At 37.7% G+C, this 27,842-nt stretch overlaps 2 protein-coding genes across 8 annotated transcripts in view; one reads left to right on the plus strand and one right to left on the minus strand.

The window, feature by feature from the left end:
• Ten-m (teneurin transmembrane protein Ten-m) overlaps positions 1–27,842 on the plus strand; it is a 575,864-nt gene that overhangs the window by 271,633 nt on the left and 276,389 nt on the right. For all 6 annotated transcript variants that reach the window (XM_072894545.1, XM_072894550.1, XM_072894556.1 and 3 more), the window contains one exon: positions 15,632–15,940. In XM_072894545.1, the coding sequence (XP_072750646.1) occupies positions 15,632–15,940 (309 nt within the window). The remainder of the gene's footprint in view (positions 1–15,631; positions 15,941–27,842) is intronic.
• LOC140667039 (uncharacterized) overlaps positions 1–27,842 on the minus strand; it is a 168,514-nt gene that overhangs the window by 94,197 nt on the left and 46,475 nt on the right. For both annotated transcript variants that reach the window (XR_012046924.1, XM_072894670.1), the window contains one exon: positions 5,305–5,349. Coding sequence is in view for 1 of the 2 variants with exons in the window: in XM_072894670.1 (XP_072750771.1) it covers positions 5,305–5,349 (45 nt within the window). In the remaining variant the exon portion in view is untranslated. The remainder of the gene's footprint in view (positions 1–5,304; positions 5,350–27,842) is intronic.

Raw genomic sequence — 27,842 nt, forward strand, 5'->3', positions numbered from 1 at the left:
ACAGAGAAAACGACATCTCGATTCTGAATTGAGAATTTAAAGGGATCTCGTGAAATCTCTCCGAGAGGAGCCGTGGTTTTCACCGATGACTGCCATTCCAACGCTGTCTCGTTTGTGTGGTAAAGAGAAAAAACTGACTAAAACTACGAACGCGCTTGTAACGTTGTCCAAACAAGGATCGTAGCCCCGACGCATTAAACGTCGACGAAGGGCGAACGGTAGTCGGCCATCCCTTATTTACTCACGTGACGAAGCAGGCACTTAGTATCGTGATATTATGGGGGCAAATAAAAAAACACGAGTGTGAAGGTGTCTCGCAGTGAGCGAAGTTTAAACGCAACGGGACGATGATTTATGTTATGAATGAATGCCAGCAGTAAAACTGGGTTACAAAAGATTTAGAATTAGCAAATTGCATTTGTCATTTGCAAAGCCTGCTATCTACTATCTGTCATTCATTAAGATGAAGTTAAGATGAAAAATTATATTTTTTCTTTTTATCTACTATATTATTGCTATTAATATATAAAGACCGACTTTATAATTGCCAGACGATCCATTATTGAAATTAAAGTATAATATTACAGTGTGTGAAAAACAAAATAGTCACAAGATATGTTACGGTTAAATTTCAGTGTCTACTCTGTCATGGCACGAGATCCGACAGAGTTGCGTTTGTCATAGAGAAAGGAAACAAAACGCCGTTAGTACCTCACTGCAAGCTGTCGCAACATCGAAAAGAGATCGGCGCGACGCCGAGAACGTGCAACGCATTAGGAGATCCCAAGAATCTCTCACGAGAAGAAGGAAGAAAAGAGAGAAGCTGGGAAAACAATCCTAGCGTCACGCACACTTGCACAAATAGCGAAGAAACGGAAGAGACTTCCGCATCCCCGGGCAGAGACCGTTCGAAGGGGACACCCGACGCACGCGGACGTCTTTCTTTTATATCCGGCTTCTATGATTTCGTCGCTGCTGCCTTAAACTATTAGACTAAAAAAAAAAAAAGTAATCCCGCGAGACGCGACGTTCGCGTATGATTCCTTCGTGTTTTTTCCGCGCCAATAATAGCGCGTAAGCGTCGTCTTCCGACCAAAAAACGACGGAGAAACTAATCGGTCCCAAGAGCGTACCCAAGATCCAAGTTGTCATCGTTTCCGAAGACTCGGTGTCGCGAGGACGCGGATGTCTCAGCGAGATGCCAGATGTCGTGTGATGACGAGCGAGAGGGGAACCGGTTTTTGGACAAAATGAGAGAAGACCGTGGATGCGTTATGAAAAAAGCTGATAGCGTCCGACAATCCGCCTCGTTATGGCAAAGCCTGCGGGATAAATCGCGCGAAAACTTTGATCGATGCCTCCCGCCTTTGACCTCTGACTCCCTCGTGCTGGGTTCGCGCGAGGTCTTGCATCAGCGAGCCGTGCTTATCGGGACATCGATATCGCCAAGTCGGTTTTCTTTCTCGAATCGGCATCTTTGACGGGCCACCAGCCGATCGATCGACCTGTCGCCAAGAGTTACCTCCGCACCGTAGAAAAAAGATGCGGGAGGTTCGTTAGCATCTCGTTGAGAGGCGAGGGATGAGAAATCGTGTTTCTCGATAACCCTGGCGCATCTTCCTCCGTGCCGAGACAAAATGGTTTATGGGTGGACGTGTATCAGTGTCGCCGGCGACAGAATCGATTATCGACAAATTCATGGACGCTGGATCGGACAGAAATTGCAATTCGATTAACTCTATTTAATTGCGTGTTCGATATGAACATGCGGCTGTACCTCTTTAATTATTTCAAATTAATAAAGTGCAGTTATATATACAAGTCTCTCCCTTTTTCAGTTTCATGGAATATTTCGTTTAATTATAAATATTGTCTCGGCTTATATGATGTTACAATTACATTGATTTCTCCTTGATGAGCTTTGATTTTGAGTTCAATACAAATAGCTTTGAAGAACTTTCCTCGCTTGATGGATGAAGTTACAGCGAAATGCAAATGTTATTAGTGGTATCTATCGGTAGCGCGTAATTCAACATTCAATTATGGTCTACGCCATATCGGGCATAATGCATCGCGCGCTCTCATCACGATCTATGCCACCCTCATGTGTACAAATAATCTTCTGACGCGCCGGATGGACGCGCATAAAGGAGATTCTCTATTCGGCGGCATTGTTAAAAGCAATAAAGCAACGTTACCAATCACGCGACGCGGCGCGACGGTTAGAGGGGTCCATTATAATTAGGTTTGTGCGTGCATACCGTTAATGGACACAATATATACCCCGTGCCACGTAACAACGCGACTCATCGCTAACCGAATTATCGCTCTCTCTCTCTCTCTCTCTCTCTTACTTCCTCTTCTCCCTCCGTTTCCGTCGTTACCTCCTTTTTCCGCCCTCTCCGCGTTCCATTGTTTACTTTTGTCCGCCCATCCTCCGAACGGCCCCAGGCTAAACAAACTTACGGGGTTTTAACGCTTAACAAGCTTAGTGATTTTGTAATTGGGTTACCGCAGTCCGCCGCGAATGGAAATCGTAAAAATTCTTACCCTGATGTAACAACGTCCTGCAGCAACGTTGCCAACGGACGATCCTTCTTCTTGCTCGCAATCATGAGGTTTGCGCGATAAGCTTTGCTATCTACCGAATAAGCCATACATAAACACGTGCTTCTAGCAGCAAACGATGTCCACGCACAACATTAAATCGCGGCTCCGAATATAACCCTGATATAAACCTTGCACAGATTAGTACTCTGTACGCTGCAAATATCAAAATATATCTCTCGATGCTTTCAGTTTTACATCACGAAAAATGCCTCGCAAATAAATTTTCCATTTTATAGTTTGACATGCGAGAGAGAAAGAGACTTCATCACATTATAAATATTTTAAAATATTTAAATATAAATGCTGCTTACATAAAAATAATTTTAGATTAATCTATTTTAGATTAATTTCAATATAAATATAAATGTATTGGATACCTATCTATGTATTGGATTTCTTGTACAAAAAATGTAGAATAAAATCTTTTTATAAAAAGATATTTTCCGAGAAAATTGTAAAGTTAATGCATTTATGTTTTCGCACAAAGAAACAGCTGTGTATTATCAAATTCCAAATTAATTTTTTTTTTGGAAACAAAATATGAAAAAATTTTATTTTACATTTCCAATTTATTTTCCTATGAGAAATTTTTGAATGAAAACATTTTTGTTTTGCTGTTGTATTTTGACATCTTAAATAGATAAATAAACAATATATATATAATATGTAATACACTATATTTACATCATATATACAACAGTTATATCACGTTTTATTCAGACTGAATTTGATTTTATATTTCTTTATTAAAATGAAACGAGTCAAGATTTTGTATGATGACTATATCGTGATAAAAAAAACAAAAAAAAAAAAAAAAAAAAACGCGAGAAGAAAAAGCTAAACTTGACGCGAAATCATCCCGTATACGCTGATACTCGCGTTCAAACGTTTTCTGTTTTCCGGCGCTGCGGCGAGCGAGATTCTCTTCGAATTTCACGTATCCATAATACATTATCGGGTTACCATGAGGGAGCATTGTGGCCACCATGGAGACTCCGTTCGTATATATCGAGTATTCGCGCGTATTGTATATATATGAAGGCTTGTAAATTTCTTCCTAGCCTTCAACGCGGATTAGGTTAACCCCTATAATATCATCATAATTCCCATGTTACCGCAACCGGACGCTGCACGTATGCGCATCTCTGTGGTAATATATACTTTAATAAATATAATGCATATATATATATATATATATATATATATATATTTCTCGATATGCGAAAATCATTGTATACATCGACAAGGAACGATGTTGCATAAAGAGAGTATAATTTGAGAGAATAATAGGTTAAAATTGCAAATAATTGATTTTTATGCTATTTTTTTTCGGTGTTACAAAATTTTGAGTGTAATAAAGCTGACGTGTCTCTGCGCGGCTCATGACTTCGTAACAGGCTTAATTTCACGTATCGCTTGTTTTATATATTTGCGCATGCAAGTGGATGATATTATGCAACACGGAATATCGTGACATGACGTTATACGGCGTTCCGACACGCACAGATAACGTACTTATAAAATATTTTTCAGTAACAAGCGTGGGGGGTGAACTTTCATTGTCGTGCTAGTTACGAGTCAGGCACCCTTTTCTATCGCTTAACGTACAGTATAAATGCACATTAATATTTATGTGGAACAATAATAATTATAGTCGAAACGAAAGTATAAATAGACAACTATGCAAAGATATCGTAATTCACTTGTGGAAACTGGAACGACAATTTGTCTGACTATTAGGTTAATCGCGTGTAATTTAATGACATAATTTAATTAGCTCACAGTTAACTGGTTATTTCATAAACGCAGATGATATCCGTGTAAAATTTATTACTGAAAGATACCTATCGTCACTGTATTATTAACGAATCTGGACTTTGTGCTGCATATGCTTTGTATACATATGTATGCTGTGTGTATATGTAAACTCGTTTATTAAATCTATTATGAGAATTTATGTTGCACATATTGCACATCTTACACCGTGGTTTCGTATCACGATACGTAATAACACGATTACGTTCGATGCTAATATACTAGTAATATATTAGTAATAACCGTTAGATCATCTAATATTATATTTTTACGCGAAAAACATCACAAACACAAAGGGAATTTTGTTCTTGTATGAATGGCCGCAGCTCATCGGATTGCCGTATAGAAAGATTTCTACTTCGTCGTTTGACCCGTTCTCCAGTAAAAACCCGTTATCTTGGATTACATCACAGATAAAAAGATTGCACCACCATTGATAGGATAGTGGCGTCCATTGCGAGATTGGATCGGATGTTTCACGATCTTTCTGGTAATGGCGACCGAGCGGGCACACTGTCCGGGACGCCAGAATCGTCTTTGGATTAATCGATTTGCGCCAGTGATAACATTCCCGAGACGAGACGGAAAGTACGTTTCGCTTCCTCGATTTCTATTCGCCCGCTAAATGGAAAGAGCTTACGTCGATATCGCTCGAATCGAGGTTTACGGTTTTCTTCGTACGCGAATCGAGCACTTTCAATAAAAACTAGTGTCCACTGTATATTTCGGCGCAGGGACTGTTTCGTAAAATGTAATGCTTACTTTTATCATCTCTCTTAATATACAGCCATCATTTAAAAAAACATACATTTATTTTTTCATATTGTAATAAATTTAAAAAATTTTATTAACCATAAAATCCATATCAGTGTCACTTACCAGTCGATGAGCAACAGTGCAACTATGTAGAAACTCTGCGTTGATCTGTAACATACAAATATAAAAATCAAATTATAGTAACGATTAAAATCATTAATATTTGAAAAAATTATTATTGCACATATCTATATTCTATATATACAGATATAAAATAGAATATCTGTTTATCTATATGTTCCCTATAAAATCTTAAACCCTTGCTTAATCTGGAGAAACTCTGCAAATTGTGCATAGTTACTCTCTAGAATTTTGTAGAAAATATAGACTACCATGATACTCTATCTCCTTTTATTGATTCTCCTTGACATTTTGTGATAAAAAGTCTGTACTTTTCTCACGACTAATTATGCAATATTATACATATTATACATATTATATTGTTTGCTCCAAATGTGGGCACGCCAAAACATTTATAGATTTTCGTTCCGGAAGAAAAACCAAAAATGTTGTGCATTATAAAACAAAGCATAGAATAATAAATTAACCATCTTGCAAATAATACATGTATGTACAATACTTATTAGTATAGCAGAATAAAGTAATGAATTTGTAAATTATATCACTATAAATTATAATTTCAATGTTATTGTTCGATTTTCATATTTCCGCAAATGCTGACGAAATATAAAATTCCCGAACAACGCCGGATAGTTTAAGCTAATTAAAGATAAAATTCAAAGTATATAATAATAAGCAGATATTTACTTATACATATATATACATACATATAATTAATTATATAATTTTCGAAAAAACTAATTTAGTTTTAAATATAAGTTTTTATCAGACAATAAAAAAGTATTTCTCTAATTTTTATTAAATTGCACAAGTAAACAAATCAAATAAGAAAAAAAAAGGAAAATATTTTTTTAATATAAAATACATAAATTATAAAGCATATTTTATTAAAAAATTATATAATGTAAATAATCGAATGTGTACCATATAATTTCTATATATTATTAATTCAAATCCTGTTATTAATTTCCCAATGAATTATTAAGCGCGATATAAGATATATATATTCGAATATAAGAAATGTATAAACAATCATTAAACAAATAATTCGCTTATCAATATATATATTGTAACAAAATAGAATATAATTTATAATTCTACTATCGTTTCAAATCAATAAATTGTGCGCAAAATATTTATGTTCGGTAAATAACTGTGAATCACCTTGATATGTTTACAAATCTTTAATCGGTAAATAACTGTGTATCACCTTGATATGTTTACAAATCTTTAATTGTTAAGTTAATCAATCATACATTGATAATCGCTAATTGTTCGTAGAGAATGATCATATTTCAAGGAGCGGCATACGGAGCAGATCGTGTCACTATTTGCCGTTTCAAATTTCGCTGTGCGAATACTAATTATGCTAGCGCGTGTACGCAGCATAAACAAACACCAAAGTCATGTGCTAGTTGATTTGTTGTCACTTCGAAACATTATTTACTCCATGTCAAATATTTAACACTTTATGAAATAATTTCATACGAAATATTCTATTTCCTGTATTTTTGATTAATTATTAATGAATTGATACATAACATTTCTAATTATCTAAATTATTCAATCCGACGATTCTTATATTATTTATTATCAATTTATATATTTTTTTTCTCGTAATCAATTGTATAAATTGTATAAAGACTTCTTTTGATTTTAGATTTATAATTCGCGACAAAATTGAAGATAAAAATTTTTTATAAATTTATGGATCATATGATACAGAAAACATTTATACGTAAACTACATACAAATAAAAAGTATATTAAAATACACATATAATTTATCATTATTATATTAATGCGTTACATTTAAAAGATGTGACGCATAAAATTATAAACATAACTCTGTCTTGCATTGTTGCGAATTATAAATCATATAAAGAGACCTTAATTTTTTGTTCTAATAATGATAAATTACATACCAGTGTTATTGTGAAATTAATAATGATAAATTGCAGCAAAAAAATGCGACGCAAAATATATGCAGTAAGCGTCGTTAAAAGAAATAATTGTCGCCCGTAAATATCATAAAACAATAAATTCAAATTTCCATTTTTCTCTATTATTTCGATTCCTTCAAATGAATTATTCACTGCAATATCTACTTGGATAAATAGCCATCGCTTACAAATGCTGAGAGTTAAGTTATCGCGGGGCCGAGATTCGCACATCTCGAGGACGAGACACAAAATGAAAGAAATAATAAAAAAGATTGAATAAAAACCTCGTCGCACAAGATATCACTGACAATGAGTCCGTGAAAATCGGACGACCTGCAATAGTGACATACACACGAGCTGCACAGACCTCGCGTGTTCGCGCGCAACCTTTTCTCACTGCATCGTCTGCTGATATACTGACACAGGGCCAATTATTTACGTTTAATGTCGTACTTGCACGGAGTCGAGCGGGGAGTGGAGCGAGGCAACGGAGACGAAATACGGACGCGAAACGATCTTGATGGTAACGGCTCCTAATGAAAAGCGAATGGATGCCGATAAAGATCGAGAAATATATCATCGTTTGCAGGCATATAACAAGGCTGTCTATCGTTTTTGCGAACTTTTCAAGCCGGCTGAATTACGGCGTGTTAATATTGAATGCCAAACGATTGTACAATAAGTTTTATTTTACCTTTAATGTTTCCGTCTCATTCTCCGTATATCAATTACGCACAACAGATATATAGAATTTGTATAATTAAGATATTTGATGAGATGATTAGAAAGAATCATGATGTAAAATAAATTCATATGAAATACATTTATTATAATTAAAAATATATTTTTTAAATGTTTTTATGCTCTTTTATATCAAATAATTTTTATCAGAGTGTCTACTCAAATCTCGTAAAAAAATTCCTTGAAAATTCCTTAATTTTCCAGGTTTTTGTTCATTCTAAGAAGAATATTTCCAAGATTTTTTAATACAATTTATTCTAAAAGAAATTTTCTTTATTACATACGTTTCTAACATTTTTGATTAATATGAAGGAAAAACACACTGTTAAATTTCATATCCTAGATTTATAAATGTACTTAAAAAACTGAATAACTTTCATAAACATTTTTGACTTGCATAAAATTTTCATTTCTTTATCATTAAGAATTACAAATATGTACTTTATATTCAATATTATGTTGAAACATTGAATATCTAAACAAAAAGAAATATATATATATATATTTATTTATTTATTTATTTATAATATATTTTAAACGCATAATTTGTTTGACTGACTGTTTGTCAGTTTGTCCTGATTTTTTTTGTATTCTTTTAATAGTAGACATTATTTGTTTAATCTATTAAAAATTCTAGAACTAATTAAAAATGAAACCAAAATTCAACTCAACATTTAATGAGTTTCCACAAAGTGAAGCGAGAGCTTCACATACCTAAATAAAATTGCATGAAATATGCTTTGCGATAATCACGACAAGAAAAATTAATTCCGCGATACGTAATAAATTACCTCATACGTAATAAATTATCTGAGTGTCCCCACAAAGCCCGATGCTATCCCAGGCCTTATCTTCTCTTAAACCTTCGTTGATGCATCTTTAAAAGCATTCACAAAATACTCACACGATATTTGATACACATGACACTCTCGATTTTGATATACATTACGTTTATAGATACATGAAATCTATATTGGATTAGTACCTTCCCGGTTACGTGTCACCACTAGAATGATAACAAATTTACCGCCTACAGCGTATTATTTAATACAAAATAAAACAAAAAATTCGATGTCTACTTTTTCGCAGATTAATAGATACCTCTATGTTTTGAAACGAACGTTCATCTTTCAATTCGACACTCTCAACATTCATTCGCGTGATATTCCCTCCTTCCTCAACCCTTCGGCAATCCGAATCACCGCATCCAAATTTCCAACGAATTCGCGATTTTTAGACACGTCCCTTGACATTCATTTGTAAAAACATTAATAACGCCTTCTGTACATACATTAATTTATTATAGACGAGCGGAGATATGTGTGTCTCACTTCGGTACTTATACGTCCGAGATATCGGACGATTTAATTTGTTTAATTAATATTCTAATAAATTTAGAACTTAGAAATTAAATTAGAATAGGATTTTCAAGCACTTAAAATCTAGATAAGAAATGCTAGAAAAATCGTCAGCGGACAAAGTAAGCAACGTAAATTTGGCCTTTGAGTTTGTTTCGAACTATTTTTTTTATTTAATAGCTAGAACTATTTTCTTAATCTATCAACCACTCTAAAATTATTAAAAATAAAGTCAAAGCTCTCAACAATTAATAAATTTCTACGAAGTAAGATGCCAGTTTCACACACATGACTGACTATTTACAATATGAGCGCAAAATTATCAAAAAGAGAATTTTCGAAAACATTCCTTTAAAATGAGACTTCTATGAGTCTTTACTTATTTTCCAGATACAAAAGAAAGAATTATCTGAAAATTGTTCCCAGGTTTTCCATACTTTTCCAGAAAGTAGACATCCTGAATAAATTCATGAAATACATATATTATAATTAAAAATTGTTATTTTAATATATATACCTATATATAGTTTTACTTAATTGTTTTAAGTATTGTATCTTTATTCAAGGGTGATGTGCACTCACGTGTATGCGTATGTGCGTGCAGACAACTAAAGGACTCTAGTCCACATGATTATAGGAAACCGTTGATTACTTAGCCACGATATTAGTATGTTATTGTCAATATTGGCAAGATTATCGGTATCAGATGTTCGTATTATTGCAGCGGCTGATTATTCCGATGTCAACAGCTCCAATATGCGCGTCATTCCGGAACTGGTTTTCACTTCTAAGTAGACGAGAACGAGATCGTACAAATACGAGAAAGAGGAAGTAAGAGTAGAAGATTCTCGTGTCTGCTAGAAGACGTAAAACTCAGGATTACGGTACGCGGCTCGTTTCGAGATGTTTGCGCGAAAAAAAAGAAGGTAAAGTTGGTGGATCGTAAAGTTCGAGATTACGCCGTTCGGGTTTAACGGGGCAGAGACCCCCGCGCGAAATTTGCATGAGACTGCTGTAAGAGATCTCGCAAGAAAGTGGCAATGAAGAGAGGCGAGATATATAGGCATCGTTACCGGACTGACGTAGAGGCGAGACGCGTACAAATAGGAACCTTGTCCTCGAAAAGACGACGACGTTAGCTAGACGCATCCCGTAAAAAAAATGGGCTGTAAAAGAAATGTCGAATGTTAGCGAGACAAGGGCATTAAAGGCGCTTCGCGATGGAAAAATGTACGGCGGTGGTATTTCATTATATCATATGTATCTCGCGGGAATCTGAATAGGCGCGCACGAAACTTTTGCGACCCCGATAAAGAGAAGTAAGGGCAGAATTCGCATTCATTTCGTCGGCACTTTTTATTCAAATTCGGAATTATTCTCGTAAAGCATCGCCGTCCGTGTGTACTCGTTCGCGTATTAGCTTATGCAAAGCGGGAGCGTTGCGAGGCCCTTTTTCGGAACGCCATTAGGCGGGAATGCAAATGAGAAGCTCGCATCGGTTACCTTTCACCATTGACGGGTGCAGGGAAATGCAATTTCGCCGAAGATTTGATCGATTACCGAGGAGAAAAGTGGGCAGAGTCCGACCCGTCGAGTCGAATGCAAGCTAAACTAACTGAAACTGGTTCCGCGAAGTATGGACCCGCGTGAGCAGTTAAAAATAACCGTTGAAGAGCCGGTTGTTACAAAGTAGCTATCGTCTCGAAAGGTTCAACAAAAAACATCACTTCGAAGGATCCGGCGTGATGTCTGTTTAATGTCCGGTCGCCATCTCAGACGTTTAGAGAAAATTATTGAGCTCTTGAGCATCGATCGCTCGCTATTTGCCTGTTCGTGTCTCGTTTCTGCGCACGAGGCGTGCTTCGAGTATCGATCTAAAGTCAACGGACCGAGAAGTACATAGGTACATACTTTGCGAACGCCCGACGACAGAGAGACAGGTTAAACTTCACGTCCTCGCTAAGAGTTTTCATGCTTTTCATGAATAATAAATTGAACGGACCGAGTTAAGGAGAGAGAAGACCCATAAAAATTTGGCGCACTTAAAGTTATTATCGCGATATCGGTCGCTGCACCCTCGAACATAGAGAAACTTTGGTAAAAAAAAAAAAAAAAAACTGAGAGATTATTAAATTTTGCGATAAAATTTGCGCGATAAAATTTATGAAATTAAAGAAGCAACTTTTCAAGGATCGTATAAAAAATGTATAAGAAATGTATAAAATTAAAGAAGCAGTTTATTAAAAATCGTTCATTTAAATATTATTATAATATATCTAATCAAAGTTAATTTGTCATAAGTCGCACTTACAATTTCAAATTTATAAAAGTTACAATATACTTGAAGTACAAATTACTTGAATTAATAATTTATAAAATATTCACTTGATAGTTTTTATTAATAGTAAATGTCGATTGTTCCAATTCGCCATTAAAAATACAACAGCATGCGACTCGTACTTTATAAAGATATAGTTGTTGCACAACTTTTGTTAAGGCTTGTTATCGATGCAAGAAAGTGAAATAGAATGGACAACTTGCATGAACTTAGTTATCCATACCTGTCATAGTTATATTTATAACAACGTAACTGTGGGTAGGTGCTATTAACGTGCCCTTACAGATAAGTGGAAACTTATCGATCATTTCCAACTGCGCGTTCGTGTTAGGCAAAGTGTATTTATGGAGAACAATTTTCATAAAGAATGATGCAGTTGACAATAACATTTGTAGAAAGATCTGTTGATGCAGCTATAAGTAATAAAGTTTACATTGAAATTTTATCTTATTATTATTTTGTAGAAGCAATGTATGTTAATTCAATATCGATAATACAATATTTATGATATTTTATTACAATTTTTGCCATGATAAATTTATTTTTACGACTATATTTTACTACTACTATTTACCATTTTTTAAATTAATTATTTTTTTTAAGTTATATAATTTAAAAACAATTTTTTTTAATTGAAAGACTTAATTAAGTTTTAAGAATTTTGTAAGAGAGAGAAACACACACACACACACACACACACACACTGCAGAATAAGACATAAATTAATATTTTAACATTATCCGACTTCTTTCTATAAGATCTTATCTAATCTTATAAAAGTATTAAAACAGCAAATACTATTTTAATTAATTTTATTCACTTAATTCACATTAATTATAAAATAAAATAAAATGTGAAAATTGGTGATTCTTTTATGTCAGAAATGTCGGTTAAAGTCTTTTTATAGCTGCTATACTTCTAATTGTAATCGTGGCTTTTTCCTGTCATCACCAGTTAACGTCCGATAGTATTGACACAAGGTTTCAGCGCCTGCTATGAGCATAAAGGTTGTTGTTACGATTATTACTATCATTATTGTCGTCACTACTACATTATCGCAGCGTGTAGATATCGTTATAGTTGTACGGTTTGTTATCGTAACTTATTAACTGACCTAACACTTTAAGGCGACAAATAAAAGTTCATTGGCCGTTTTTCCAGAAATACCAAGATATACTAAATCTTTACAAAATGGCAATACTGAAAGTTCGAGCCTTTTCTTTCGATATTGTATTTTTATCGTACGTATTTTTAATGCTTTCTATTTGATTGATAAGAATAGGTAGAATAATATAAATAAAATTCATCAGTAATATATTATTTACAATATCATTCTGCAAAAAAAATTATGTCTATCTTATATTTTATTAGCTAACATATAGCTTCATAGGTTATTTATTGATCTTCATTTATCTATTATTAAACAATCTCTTCTCCTTGGATTACCGAACATTAAATGAGCAAAAGTATATTCCGATATTCTTCCTTATTAAATTTAAGTATTCATATGGATGCAGATACACGAAGTAAATCGTGTAGAGTCTGCAGGTGGCTAGATAGCCCCGACGACTCTTTACTTACGAGCGATGCATATTTTATACTCGGTGAACACGTGAGACAATGAACTGCCGGAAGACTCGACCGCTTGACAAACTGCGAAACAATTTTCGCGTTACACCGTAAAATTTTGGCCGATCGCCATTATTCCCTATGTACGTGTAGCGAGTGATCGATGGGTCGCTCGTGAATGCGTGCGAGACCAGGCGCGTTTGTTTTAAACTACGCAGTTTTTTTAACACAAGCTTCTCTCTTTCTCCCTCTCTCCCCTTCTCCCTCTCTCTCTTTTACTCTATCTCTCTCTCTCTCTCTCTCATTCTCTCCATCTCTCTCTTTCTCTCTTTCTCGTTCAACCCCCTGCGGTCGTTCGCCAAGTGCTGGATTAAAAAAACAAATTCGATAGCTAAAACCGCGTAAACCGTTTGCATCACGTGAATTGTAAACAATGCCGAAAAATCCAAATATAAGTAACGCTGTGGCTGCACATTCTGCAATCAGATAAAATTTCGACAATTTCCGTGATTCTTTTATTTCTTCCTTGAGAGATTTCGACTCAAATTATAATCCAGATCGAAATTTCTACAAAGAGCAATTACATTTCACGAGATTGAAATCAAGTTTTTCAGAATGCATTTTTTTACTTTTTCATGTGTGATTCCAATGCATCAGAGAAATTATGCGTCGTTTATTAATTTATTAACCTGCCGAGAATGAGTAATGAGTTTGTGTAGAAAAAGCTATACAGCAGGACATTCCTACACTATTGGTAACGCAATTTACGAAACGCATAATGTTGCTTTTATGTGATGTTACACATGCACACACGCATACGCACGCGCAATGTGTACATGTGTCAGGAGCGTGATAAAGGCATCTGCGCAGACAGATAAACATTCATTCCGTCCTACGTTAATTACACGCTGCGTTATTTATCACGCTCATGTATATAATGCAAGGGTCAAAACGAATTTATACGCAGCCGCGAATCGAATTGTTCGGCGCATTACTTTCCCGCCGTTCTCATAATTGATGCGATCGGCCGAGCGCCGCGATTCTCAATTAATATTAACGCGCGTCGCGTTATTAGTGCTATGAATCATTGGCACGGCGATCCGTGTAGGCGGCGTTATTATCTACGAATCACTGAACTAACGTTGCCGACGGAAACTATAATGTCGTAAGATCTCGATGGGCTCGTCCGACTTGCGTGACAAATGTACGAGTTAGGAGCGTAACTTCTGCGATCGCCGACGCGACGTTAAAATAGTACTGCGCGAAATATGATGAATACTTACATCTCTATATCAAAGATCTTAGCTTCATAGTTACATCTACAATCTGATATAACGTTCCAGAGAATGTCGCGAAAAAGTAATTACGCTTATTACCTTATTGCTCCTTTAATAAAATTATTATTATAACATTACAGATTTAGTCACAACGTATACTTCAATAGTAAAAAATAATAAATTCCTAATATATAACAAGATAAAAGTTTAAGTATACATTTCGAAATCAAGGGTCAAAAGATAAAATTTTTCTCCTTGACAGATGTCTCATAATTTAAATCTGTAACGAACCAATTTAAAGAAACGAGCAATACGGTCGGGACCCTTAAAATTTCTATTAACCCGAAGAGGCGTGAGAGGTCATTAAAAAAATTCGGATAAGCTAATCCGCTGATAAGAAGGGTCGGGAAAGGGCTTTCGAACCTGATGAAGCGAGGCCTATGTTTATGTGGCTTATCTATATCGGCACCCTCTGACATGTGTGACTTATCAAGCAGATTATCGAGCTTTATTGGGTCTCATGTTGATTTTTGAAATTTACATAAATCACGGCGTATTTAACAAGGATGATTACGATAAAATTACAAGAGATATTATATAGATATAATATCGAATTTTTCCCCCTAATTTCTTTATCTTTTCATATTATTTATATTTTATATATTTTATATTTTCTTAAGTAAAATGCATTTTACTTAATTTGTACTTAACGGAGATTATATTTTTTATTACTCAATTGTTATTTCCTCTAAAAATTCTGATTATTCAAAAAATAATTAATGCTATCTTTTAATAATTTTCAAAAGATCTACTTATTTATATAATACATTTGTCATAAAAAATACTATTGTATAATACTTATAAGCGGTCAAAAAAATATATAATCAATATGATACATCGAGATTCAATTAATTAGAATAATTAATATTTACATATAGGCAATCTCATTTTCGATTAAAGTTTTGAAACAAGTTTCTAAAGATTGACAGCAAGTTTGCAACTTATTATTCTTATAAAAAATTGTACTAGAAATTAAATCGAAAAAAATATACTAATCATAGCTATTTCGATTTGATTGTTTCAGGGAAGGGACGGCTTTATCCGGCCTACAGTCTCAGTGGCAGCGAGGGTGAAGACAATACCTCTAGTTTGCGTAGCCGCGCCTATCCACAAAATAATCAAACTAATCAGTCGCATCATAATCATTATAACACTAGTCAGCACAAGCAGCGCGTCTATCAACAGCAACAACAGCAACATCCCCTGTATCATATGCCCGGCAGTGGTGCCGGCCTCAGTGACACACCGACTTCCGGTAACGCATCTGACGAAACTCTTACTGATAGTGACCTTATCACTGTCGCTCGTGATTCTGCGCTGCTCGTTCATAACGGTGAGTAAATATGGTTTTTCATGATTTATCGTCTCTCGATATTGTTATAATAAATAAAAATCTGATATTTAATTCATGATTATTGTTTGTTGATAATGAAAAAAAAATAAAGATCCCGATTCGCTAATAATGAAAACAACGTCGCAATTTATTTGACACAATAAAGTTCGCAGTTATTGAAAATGTATCATAGCATCAACTTCATTGAGCGAGCGATGAAACCTTTTCATGTGAGAGAAAGAGAGTACCCTTCATCGAGTAATATTCAAGCTAATAATGCATCCATCGATGTAATCTATTTCGATGGCAGTTATATGGCATCGTTTTTATTAATGGATTACGGATAATACGGATATTAAGAATGTAATTTCGATGCGCAAAATGTTGCATTCATAATACATGCGTACACTTCGAATAATAACAGAAAATAATTTTCATTATATTTTTCATAATGTTTTTTATCCTTACAACGTCAAATAGCATACAAAAAATATATATATATATATATTTTTTTTTTCCCCCTCTAATGTGAACGATAGCGGAAAATGCATCTATACGCATTGGCTGTTGCAAAATGTTAGGAACTCTGAAGTAATAGCGGTAATGGTTCCCTTGCGAACTAAGGCAAAGAGTACTATAAAGACTCGACGACAGAGTCTCTTTATTGCCCGAATGCCTTGCGGATCTTCTGCCTCGTGGCGATCCATTTACTACAGAACACACGGGAGAAGTTGATTTTCTCCCGATATGCTCGAACGAGATTCCGAGTGAAAGCGACAGAGGGATGGAAATGAGTCCGGTAATTCGTAAACAAGCGAAGAAGAGACTCAAGGGGTTCCGGAAGTAGCGTAGGGAAGGATAGCGAGACCTGGGGACGCATAAGGGCGCGATTGAACGAAAGACCGCGAAGAGGTAAAGTTTTGAGAATCGAAATCAGGCGTAGAAAGGAGCCTGGAGTCTCTCGGGTATAAAACTTGCTCGTGGCATCAGGGGGAGCGTGCGTAGCAGGGGATCGTCGCAAGCAGAAGGGAGGTTAAGAAAATGACAAAGAAAGAAGAGGAAGGAAGATGCTCGAATATGAGAGAGAAACGAGTATTCTCGAGCGTGACCCTCGAATACTCCGCTACTGTCGCCGCCAGACGTAGGAGACGAAACATCCCCGCTTTTGGTAATCAGCCGGACATACATAAACATGACGGTCGCGGGAAGAAAAACGGAAAGGAGAATGGAAAATGGATGAGGAGCGCGTTTACCACAGACATAATGCTCTCGAAGGGAATCCCCGATCGTCCCTACGCGCGAACTCTTACGTCTACGTATCAATAACATTCTAGCCTGAGAGACGCTTCCGGTAATGGACTCATGTAAGGATACTTTGTCACCGATGTAGAATTTCTCCGCGATCCGCTCAACATATTAAAAAGTCCGAAAGCCCCGAATACTCACGTGTGTTAAAACCTGATCATCATATTTCACAAATACATTGCGACACGAGCATACAATATGCGCTTCCCTTATTATGCGAATCTTCGCTTAATTCATATATATGTTTCATAAATGTTCGTGGGAGAAAATTCATTTTATGTTAAATCGTACAATTCTTAGTAATCAGAAAAATGTATGCTGATTATTTATGATATTGTACTGAGCTTTATACAAGTGAAGAAATATGAGATATGTATTAAAGATACCTGATCAATAATATTTTTATTTAAAACATAAATAAAAATTGATATACCAAAATAATTCTTTGTACTTGTGTAAATTTCATAACAAAATTCCTTACAAAAAGCGCGTATATAATCGATAAATCAACTTTTGTCGATTCTCTCAAACGGATTATATTAAAACTGATAAGTTGAGAAAAGAGGGAAAAGGTCCATATTTTATCTTATCAGTAAGCCAGATCTGCGGAAATCTGCGAATTCAGCGCAACTTTTGATACTCGGAGGAAAGCGGTCTTTCAAACTGATTTCAGCTCGATCTCAACGAAAATCGTATTCGTTCGATTGCTGTTTACCGACCGCAAAGTTGGACGTGTCGCGATCTAGAAAGAGCTAAGGCTGAAGAGAGAGCCAACGAGATGCGAGCGACGACGATCGGATTTGCTAGTCCGTCGAACACTCACGTTCGTTGAATCCAGCTGGAGCCGTTGAGACGACGCGGCCGAGATTAGTCCTGTCTTCGGGTAAGCGTGCGCGGAGTCGGTGAAGGGTTACCCCGTATTTAATTAAACTGTTACTTCGCATTGATTGCCAAACTTGGGCCCTGGGCCGTTCGCTGCAGAGAAGATTATCGAAGTTCGCCGCGCTTCCACTCTCATAGGCCATATCGAGAGGCAGCCAGGCAATCTCGCCAACTTCCAACCACGCGATAGCACCGCTAACCTTCTTTGTCAGGCCTGCTTTATTACTGTCTTCCGTGCTGATATAGTTATCAATATCCGAGCAAAAACCTTGAGGATGCAAACACGAAGAACAAGCGATAATCACTTTCAATAAGTAATCTCTCTATTGTCTCGCAAAATCTCGTGCAGTTAATATGACAATGACACTTAAATACAATAAAGTAAGATCGAAAAGAAGAGAGATACAGAGCTAATTCTCGCGCATAAGAAAGAAATAAAAGTTTTACTAGAAGTCGGACACTTCTAGTAAGTAAAAGTTATCTGGAACGGTGCAAAATAATTCCATCGAATTGCTTACGGACGATGTAATAGATAATACGCTGAATGGACGACAAACGATAATCGTGATAGCGGTACCACAAGAAGCTAGTTAGCGGGAGTTCCGGTTTTGCATCGTGATAGTGACAGGAACGTAACAAACTGTTAACTAGCTCCTCGTGGCAAGTAGCTCTACGACAGGGCTAGGGAAAAGAAAACTTCGGAATGCAACGCTCGTCCCGCATGATCACCCGCTGCAATGATTTGACGCTGAGGATAGAGTACTTGCAGCTGCAGTTTCCCGCAAGTTTGCGCGATGATCTTGGCAGGATTGTAATATCTAGCCTGTAAGCGGTTTAGTGATACTTTGGGATAATGTACCTCAGTGAACACTAGATAATCCATGTATTGTGTTAATACTATCAGCTATGTATGCGTCCCTCTATATTGATAATAACATGCGACATAAGATTGCGACATCAAAATCAATAATTATATGCTTTTATTAAAAAAGATATACTTTACCACACATTATTATAATTGCGTTAATTTATTGCATGACTGCTTAATTAATTAAAATGCTCCAACTCTTTTTTGTACTTTAGCAAATACTTATATTTTATTGCTATCGATTTTTATGATATTTTTATAACAAATTTCAAAGGGGGATGGCATTTATAATATTTGATCGCATGGATAATTTTGATATAAGGATGTATTAAATTGCATGTATAGTTGCAGGGTGCTTCGCGTCATAATCTTGTCGAGAATATTGGTAGTTGCGTGTAAGTGGTCTCGGAGCGACCGAGGTAACTACGGGGTAGCCGTTCGCTACGATGGAGAAGAGTTTTCAGCGCGCCCTCCCTCCGCGCCCTGTTCGCGCTACCTTAACTCGCTGAAACGCAAGACCGGCGTCTCCTGTCGATCGACCGGGGGGGTAGGCGAACGCGAGCAAGAGGGAGTTTCATTTAAGTTAGAAATTGCTTCTTCCGTAGCGATGATGGGCCGCAAATTGGGCGCGAAACAGAACGTGAAGGAAGAGAAGAGAGTCTCGAGTATGCGGAGAGACGAAAGATTTCGAGGTGACGAGAGAGAAACGGAAAGCGACGGAAGGGCGCGAAGAAACAAGGAGGGATGCATAAAAGGGGAAAGGATATATTGATTTTTTATTTATGCGTTTGTCTACCTAGCTGAGATAAAGCGGGCCTACTATTATCAAGTCAAAAGACAGCATCACGATGCGTACACCGCGCCGTGTCGCTTGCTTATCGCGTGAAGCTGTATCGTCAGTCGTAAAATAAAACGAAGCGTTAACGAGCGACTAACTCGCCAGAGCGGAACCGATCGTTACAAGAGATATTCGCGATGATAGACGCTCGTTAATGCGAGGCGACGCAGACGAAATCCGATATTCTACGTGAGCGACAAAGGACATCCTTCTCCCTCTCTCTTTCTCTTTTTTTTTTTTTTATCTATCGAAGTGCCCGGTCATCGCGTTCTTCGATATAACGAGCCGTGATTATCCGAGCGGCGACAAAAGCCCGCGTTACTAAAGGGTATTTGATAAATCGTCGCGCGCTGGTGCCATCGATGGTATAAACATATACGCATGACAAATATATTGTTAAGATTATTGTAACAGAAACGATGATGTGCATCTCTTTAATAATAACAAAAGATGCGTTAATAAAAATAATTATACGCAATCATCTGCTGAAGTACGTGTATTGTCGAGAAGAAATTATAGCGGAAAGAGAAGACGCATTAATTATTCGAGAAATTTATAATACTCCAAGGAAAGGAATTCTCTAGATAGATAGAGAGAGAGAGAGAGAGAGAGACTGGAAGAGTGAGAGAGTACGCGTTTGTGATAAAGCAACGAGAGTTCTTCCTTCGTGTGAATATCGAAGGTAGGAAGGGAAGGACGAGACGGTGGATTAGAGTGCACGACCGGAATTTCGCGGCGAAATCCATTCCTGCGCCGGAACTATGACCGACCCACAGGAGGAGGGCTTTCAACGAGAACGAATGAATACCCCAGAGGGGGGATTACTTCCGTCTCATTAACGTGGCTCGCGATTCCGCGCGCGACAAAATCGAGAAATTCGTCATGCCCGGCGACCGGCGAAAATCCTAATTCATTCAGCGTCTGACGATGAAAACGACGATTCTGCCGACCGTTAATCAGGGAATGATGTAATAACGCGATTTATTTCGCTTTTCGCGACAAACGACGATTTATTTATTTCTCATCTATATTCTTTCTCAAGTAGAGGAAGCAGGATCTATTAGGATGATCGAAGGCGACGTAGTATTCGCTACATTCTGTTACTCACAGAGCAATGTAACGCGATCGATCCCAGAGTACATGCTAATCTCTGGTAATCACGCATTCATACGCACGAGAGAGTTACGATGCAATTAATGATCTAATCTAATTTCACTCGCATACAAGTATTAGCAATATATGTTAGTGATAATATAGTGATATCATCTATTAGTGATATATCAATGAAACAAAATGGCACACGAAAAACTTTTAATAAGAAAAATCTCTGTAATTTTAACAGGCATTTTGACAAGCAATTATTTTATGAAAATTTCAAACAAAATTTGCAAAACAATTCTATATTTCCGTCAAATTATCCAGTTTTGCTAAATATAATTATTTTATTGTATAATAAATAAATTCTCTTGCGCATCATAATGATATTCCATGAACGTTAAACGTCATCGGTTGGTGTGATACATAGAAATGCTGCAGCGATCTTTCTATGTTGCCGGAATAAGGGTTCCCCGATAGTTTGGCGGCAAATGTCATCTTGATATGATCGAAGGCGTCGCTATTAATCCAGGACGCTTTGCGGCGCGCGGTGCTACGGTAATGTAATCGTCTAATACGCCGTTCGCTCTGCCGTCTCCCTCCGGATGACGCGATGATTTCCACTGTCATGCTAATCCGCGTAGCCCGTAATTGCGCGTTTATGCGCGCCCGAGAACCGGATTGACCTCGAGCATTATGCGTCCAGGATGTCACGAGTAGCGAGGAGCGGGGAAGGGAGGAGAGAGAGAGAGAGAGAGAGAGAGAGCCAGAAATTATTTGCTCGTGGAAGAATGGAAGCGTACGCATGATGGATGGCGCCGGCGTGTTGTCACGTTGAGAAGGATTGGGTTAGGAGTCGTCATGCCAGAGATTGAAATCCGCGAGTTTCTCCATCGCTTTCCTTTTCATCTTGCGAGAGCCACCCGGGCGCGGAGTCGTCACAGTCATTGTGATTCAGCTGAAATCTTAATGGAGTATCGAGAATTGCGGTGCGGGATGTATATTATGTGCTCGCGCCCAATATAAAAAGAGGGGGCGCTCAGACCCTCGGATCGCGCATCTCCTTCCGGAAACGAGTCGCACCGGAGATTCGATGCTACGTCACGTGCGCTCGCTCTCTTTATCGCTTTCTGTATGTGATGCTGAATACATCTCCATTATATGGCGCCCATTATCCATTTGCGCGAGAACTTCTGTACATATTTTTTGCGATTTACTGTTTGCGTATATTTAAGCATCGCACCGGGAGATCGTGTTTATCGTTCTTGCGAATGGATTTCACGCACGAGAGACATTTTTCTCTCCATCGACCGATATACATATATATATATATATATATATATATATATATATATATATATATATATATAGTCGGTGACGGTGAATTGATTTACTCGTCTTACGTCGCGACTGAGGCGATAAATACCTTTCACGCGCAAGTGTCCACCACGTTGAGTACGGAGTCAGCCGGGTTTCCAGGTGGTACGCATCGGATGAAGGCGGATGCGCGCAGGATGGGCTAGACGGGCCCCGAGATATGGTGTGTATACCTTCGGAGCGATACGTCATCCCTGACAAGCCGGCGTGCCGATAACCCCCGTCTACGACAAACCCCATGTGTGGCCTCACACCTCATCGCCGCAAGGGCTATCCATCATGTTTGAGTAATGTAGGGGAACGATTTCGCGTTATTGCGAATGACCGACTCTGTCGCGCATGTCCTTTTACCGTTTCGTCTTCCATCGGTGGATTATCTTGAAAAGATTTATTCCGTTAACGCGATCAAATAAGATTATCGCGTTGTGCCGGGATAATTTAACGTTATCTCTCAATTTAACGACCGGAGGACTAATCCATGGATAAATGAAAAGCAGAAAACAGCTATTCTCTTTTATTGTAAGCGGGAAATGATGTTTCTCCCCTCTCGTTTCCAAATGGTCCGAGAGAAACTCCTTGAGCGCCGTTATCAAACTCAAGTTCAACCTATGCATTATTCAGAAAAAGAGTGGACGTGAAAATTGAGAGTGGGGGTGAAAAAAAGGGGGAGAAAGAACGACCTATTAGCATGGAACCAAATTACTTTTCTGCGATAACGTCATTCGTATAATTTGCCGCCGCGAACCGACGGTGGAAGCTTTTTTCGTGTATGTCTCTTTTCGCCTCGGTAACGCATAATATCAACGTTCTATCCGCGATTTTTCCGATAAGGATTTTTTCGTTTGGCCGAGATTTTTAATAGCGGAAAATAAAAATGCGATAAAAATGGTAAAATTTTACCGCGCCCGTTGCTTTCGAGCTAAGGTTTCAAGGATATTTTCAACGTTACATCACTGTGTGTATACACAATAAATAACTACGATGCGCACTATCTATACACGATATTACGAAATAAATACGTAACATATTTCTCTCTCTACGTATGCTTCCAAACGATAAAACTAAAGATACAATATTTTTAAACAATAACAGACATTGCAATGAAAAACTCATATACTTTGCAGACATTTAGAAACTAAACGCGATATTACAAAGATTGAAGAGAAGCAAAGACTAGACATTGCGAGACGAGCTATGAAGAAACCGTAAAAGAATGAGACGGCTCCTTTCGAAAGTATACGCGGAGAGAATCAGCGGTCGACGACATAGCACCCGGAATGTAATTTGTTGTCCGCGTAAGACAATCGTGAGGGATCGGCCGGTCGCGCGAGACGGAAGAGAACGCGTATCCGTCCGAGCGGGTCTAGAATGAATCCTAGCTGCAAACGGATCCTCGGACGGAAGTACGAAGGCTTTCTCCGCGGTGCCCGTGGTCGACGAAACAATTTCAATCATTCTCGTCGTGCCGCTTTGATGTTTTATGAGGATACCTACGCATTCCTCTGATCCGTGGAGTCGCAATTCGTTTGGGAAACCGAACTCTCTTTTTCCATTGTTCGCTCTCGCGATCGCGTTTCGTGTCTTGTGCCGTTGCCTCAATTTTTCCCGGCGTCTTAAACGCCTGAAGCCTGGAGCCGTGTGTGCGTGTATCTGTGCATGTGCATGTGCATGTGCATGTGCAACTATTTTCTTTCTTCGGTTTCGGCGTTGTTTGAGAGTCACGGAAATACAGAAGATTCGTGAGCGGAAGGAATCGAGACATCAGTTCGATTTGATTGTGTTTCGAAGCTGAAGCAAATAATGCAGGTTCAATGTCTATTTGTCTCTCTTTATCTTTCTGTTTCTCTGCCTGTTTTCGATGACCATGTGCAAATATTTATTTACTAATTCTCGTTAAGAGCAAGCAATAAAGTATTTTTTTAAACATCCAATCATGGATTTAAATTCCGAACTGTATAATTCTGTGTAATCTGTATGTATAATATATTTGTAGAAAATTTTTAATTTATATATTGAAATTTTACAAAAGAATTCTGTAAACGATGATTATCTTAATTCACGACTTAAATCATATTAAATCATAAACAATAATCTTGTAAGATATAATCCTTTTCAAACACATGCAAGAACAACATTCAAGAATTGTCCACGAATGGTATTAGCTACAAAATTCGAACCACGTTTTCGAGCAGATACTTTGACTCTTTCGCTATCCCTTTGAAAGCTCGGGGTAGCCGAAGAATCGAGGTATACTTGGAGAATGAAAGTACTTGCTCGCGTGCGCGCTCGGAAAGTACACCTGATATCGTGCGACGCGGAGATGCGGGGTAAATCCGAAATCTAATCGCTCTGCCGTAAAATTCCGGACACGTGCGCGGTATATGCAGCGGGTATACCCAGTCGAACCTGAAAAGCCCGATGTCGAAGAAGCAACGCGAAACGAACGGGACGAATGCGAAGGAAAAAAAAAAGCGAGCCAGAAAACTAACAGAGACCAAGAGAACGGTGGAAGAACAGAAGTTCAGGGACGCTCGATTCCAGAAGGAAATGATATCAATGCGGCCGATTACAATGCTCCCTCCTCCCCCTCTCCCTCTTTCTTCCCCCCCCCCCACCAGACGGGACAAAAATCGTCGTCAGGTAAAATGCCGCGATGGCAGCGCGCGTTTATTACGCCTTTCGGCGCTGAAAGTTCCATTTGCATACCTCGCGAAAACGCGACGCGGAGAAAAAAAGATGCGGATGCGATTTGCAAGACGCCGACTGGGATGGGGAGGGAAAGAGCGATGGTAATAGAGGAAGCGGGAGAAAGGAGAGAGCGACGGTAGAGAGGGGTAAAAGTCGGGAAGGCAAATTTCGTTATTGCCTGCGACAGCCCCGAGGCACGCAGCGTTTAAAGCGCCGTTAAAATAAGAAATTGAGTGTGATAAAAGAGTGTACGATAATAAGTATATAAATAATAAAGTTCAATATATTCGCCCTTGCTGATAGTGCAATAGTTTACTATAACAAACCAAACTACTTAAGTATAGTATATCTTCATAAATATTATCTACTTTTGCAAAATTTTTTTAAATCTAATCATAGCAATTGTACAAAATTCAGCTTTTACATGTAAAACGTCGAAGAAAATAAACTAATAATAATTAGAAGTAGAATAATTTAGTAGATTTACTTAGAATACATTATCATATGCGCATTAATTTATGAAAGTTTACTTAATTATGAAAATTTATTGAGTTTCGAATCGTAATTATCTGAATATATTTCATCTACAGTGATCACTGGTCTTTCTTGTAGCGTATACCTATTATATTTAAGAGTGAAATTTTATATAAAATAAATAAGGTGGAGAAATCGGATACAATTTGTTGAATTTGTATATAATTAATCATTTCGTATCAATTTGCATGCGAGTATATTTATAAAATGATGAAGAGATAGAAGCGAAAACAAAGCTACGTAGAAAATTTGTATTTTTATTTATATAAATTTTTCTTCTTATTAATCATTTTCAAACATTCTTGTTTTAAAAAACTAAAAACATATTGCGCAAAACAGAAAATATTTGTTATATTAAATATTATAAAATACCGTGTTATTACCTTCGCCATGTAAAAGATTTGAAAAATCGCAACCTAATCTATTAATATTCCGTTACAAAGTACGTACAAGTCGGATAAATCGAGCACGAGTAAGATTTGAGAGCTTAACGCTGTTCTGAATTAACAAGTCATTTTTACTTGCAATAAAGTTGTCCTTCTATCTCATCAACCTTATCTTCGAGATCCACAATAAAGGTGCAAGGATCAATTAACATAAAGTACCGTGTAGGAGAGTCGAACGTTGCCTGATATCACGAGACCACCCGTGCGCTTTAATTTATTATAGTTGCTTAGCACGAAGATATCCCCAAGGGTGATCGAGCTTCCACGGCAACAACGAAGCACGGAGCTCGTTGTTTCTAACCAGTTACGTACTTCGTAATACACTTTTTTCCCAAACTATGCAAACTACTCCTTAGGCAATGAAAAGTCGGTCGTTGCATTAATCTATTGCATCCTCTCGTTGTCATTAAAGTATTTAGACCATCCTTTCTTGACGAGTCGAGTCGAAACGAAACGTCAGCAGTGTGCACGTTTCCGAATAGACCTTAAAAACACGATAGCGATCTCGAAGGGTGGTGCTCGAATGTGTGTGGGCGTCGCACGGATGGACAGACAACGAGGATGGAGAACAGGGAAAAGGGGTGTCGGCGACGAGCCGGAGAAGGATGATCGTCGGTTACAAATAACCGGGCCTAAGGCCGAAATCACTGCCCTATACCGCGCAATGAATTATCGCCGTCGTAGGTCCTGAATTAAAGTAATCGGGCGTATAAACCCAGCGGGATACAGTACATAAGACATGATGAATGGACAAGGCACATAATGAAAGAGAAATCTTATTTTGTAATTAATTTCAAGTAAATTTTCAAGTGGATTTTATTAATATATTCAAAGATAATATTTAAAGAGTCTTAACTATTTAAGTAAGGCATTCATATTATTATTTTTGAAATAAAATTGTATTATATAACTTTCTACAAAAAAATTGTATTTTTACACTATTCATTTTAAAATAAAATTTTTTACTAACTAACCAACAAACTATATATATTTCTTTCGAACTTATAATAGATTTATTGTTAGATAGCAAACGAACGCAAATGAAAATTCACGCACTCGATGCAACATTTATCTTAGAATATCAAATTTCACTAAAAGTCGTGTTTGCACGAGAATCAATTATGAGCAAGGCTCGAGGGATAATCGTCGACTTTGTCTGGTGCGGCCCTGGCCTGCTGGATGGATCCTTTAAATTACTCTGCGCGCGGGAAACAATAAACTGGCGAAGTTTATAGCAGCGACCCGACCGAAAGAGGGAAACGATGGACTCTCGGTTTAATTTCACGAGAGCCACGTCGGAATAGAAATACGTGGGTTGTGTACGTGCTTCCTTATACTAGGCGTAGAGACACGCGTAGCTGCAAGAAAGCAGGCACTTTTGCCAAGGGGGCGAAACAATATTCGGATAATTACGGTAGGCAACTTTAGATATTTGTGGTAAGACGAAGAAATATATAGAAAGTGGTCGGAGAAAGGCAGCAAGAAACGTAGCGCGCACGAAGGGATCCATACATCTCGCGGCAGGCTAATTAAACGTCGAGATACCGACCTATTAGCGGCAGCACCTTGGGGGGGGGGGCGCACGCAACTTCGGTCTCGCCCCCATACAGCGAACCGGACTAGCTCCCGGCAATTATAAATCGTCAATTAATAAGCGTAACTCCTCCATCCACCTACCGTGGCGTTCTGGAAATTTCAAGCCGCACTGCGGGCGAGGGTCTAAATCATCAACAAGGGTCCAGGCCCTCTTTTCCACGCTCGTTCCCGCATAGTGGCCAAGGTCGCGACACTTTCACGACGCAACGTCGGCGACAAAGCAGTCTTGACGAAGGCTGAGCTCGCTCTCACCCTCGACACGAAGGCAAAGGT

The sequence above is a fragment of the Anoplolepis gracilipes genome, chromosome 1 (genome assembly GCF_047496725.1).
Source record: "Anoplolepis gracilipes chromosome 1, ASM4749672v1, whole genome shotgun sequence".
In the NCBI taxonomy this organism is placed as follows: domain Eukaryota; kingdom Metazoa; phylum Arthropoda; class Insecta; order Hymenoptera; family Formicidae; genus Anoplolepis; species Anoplolepis gracilipes.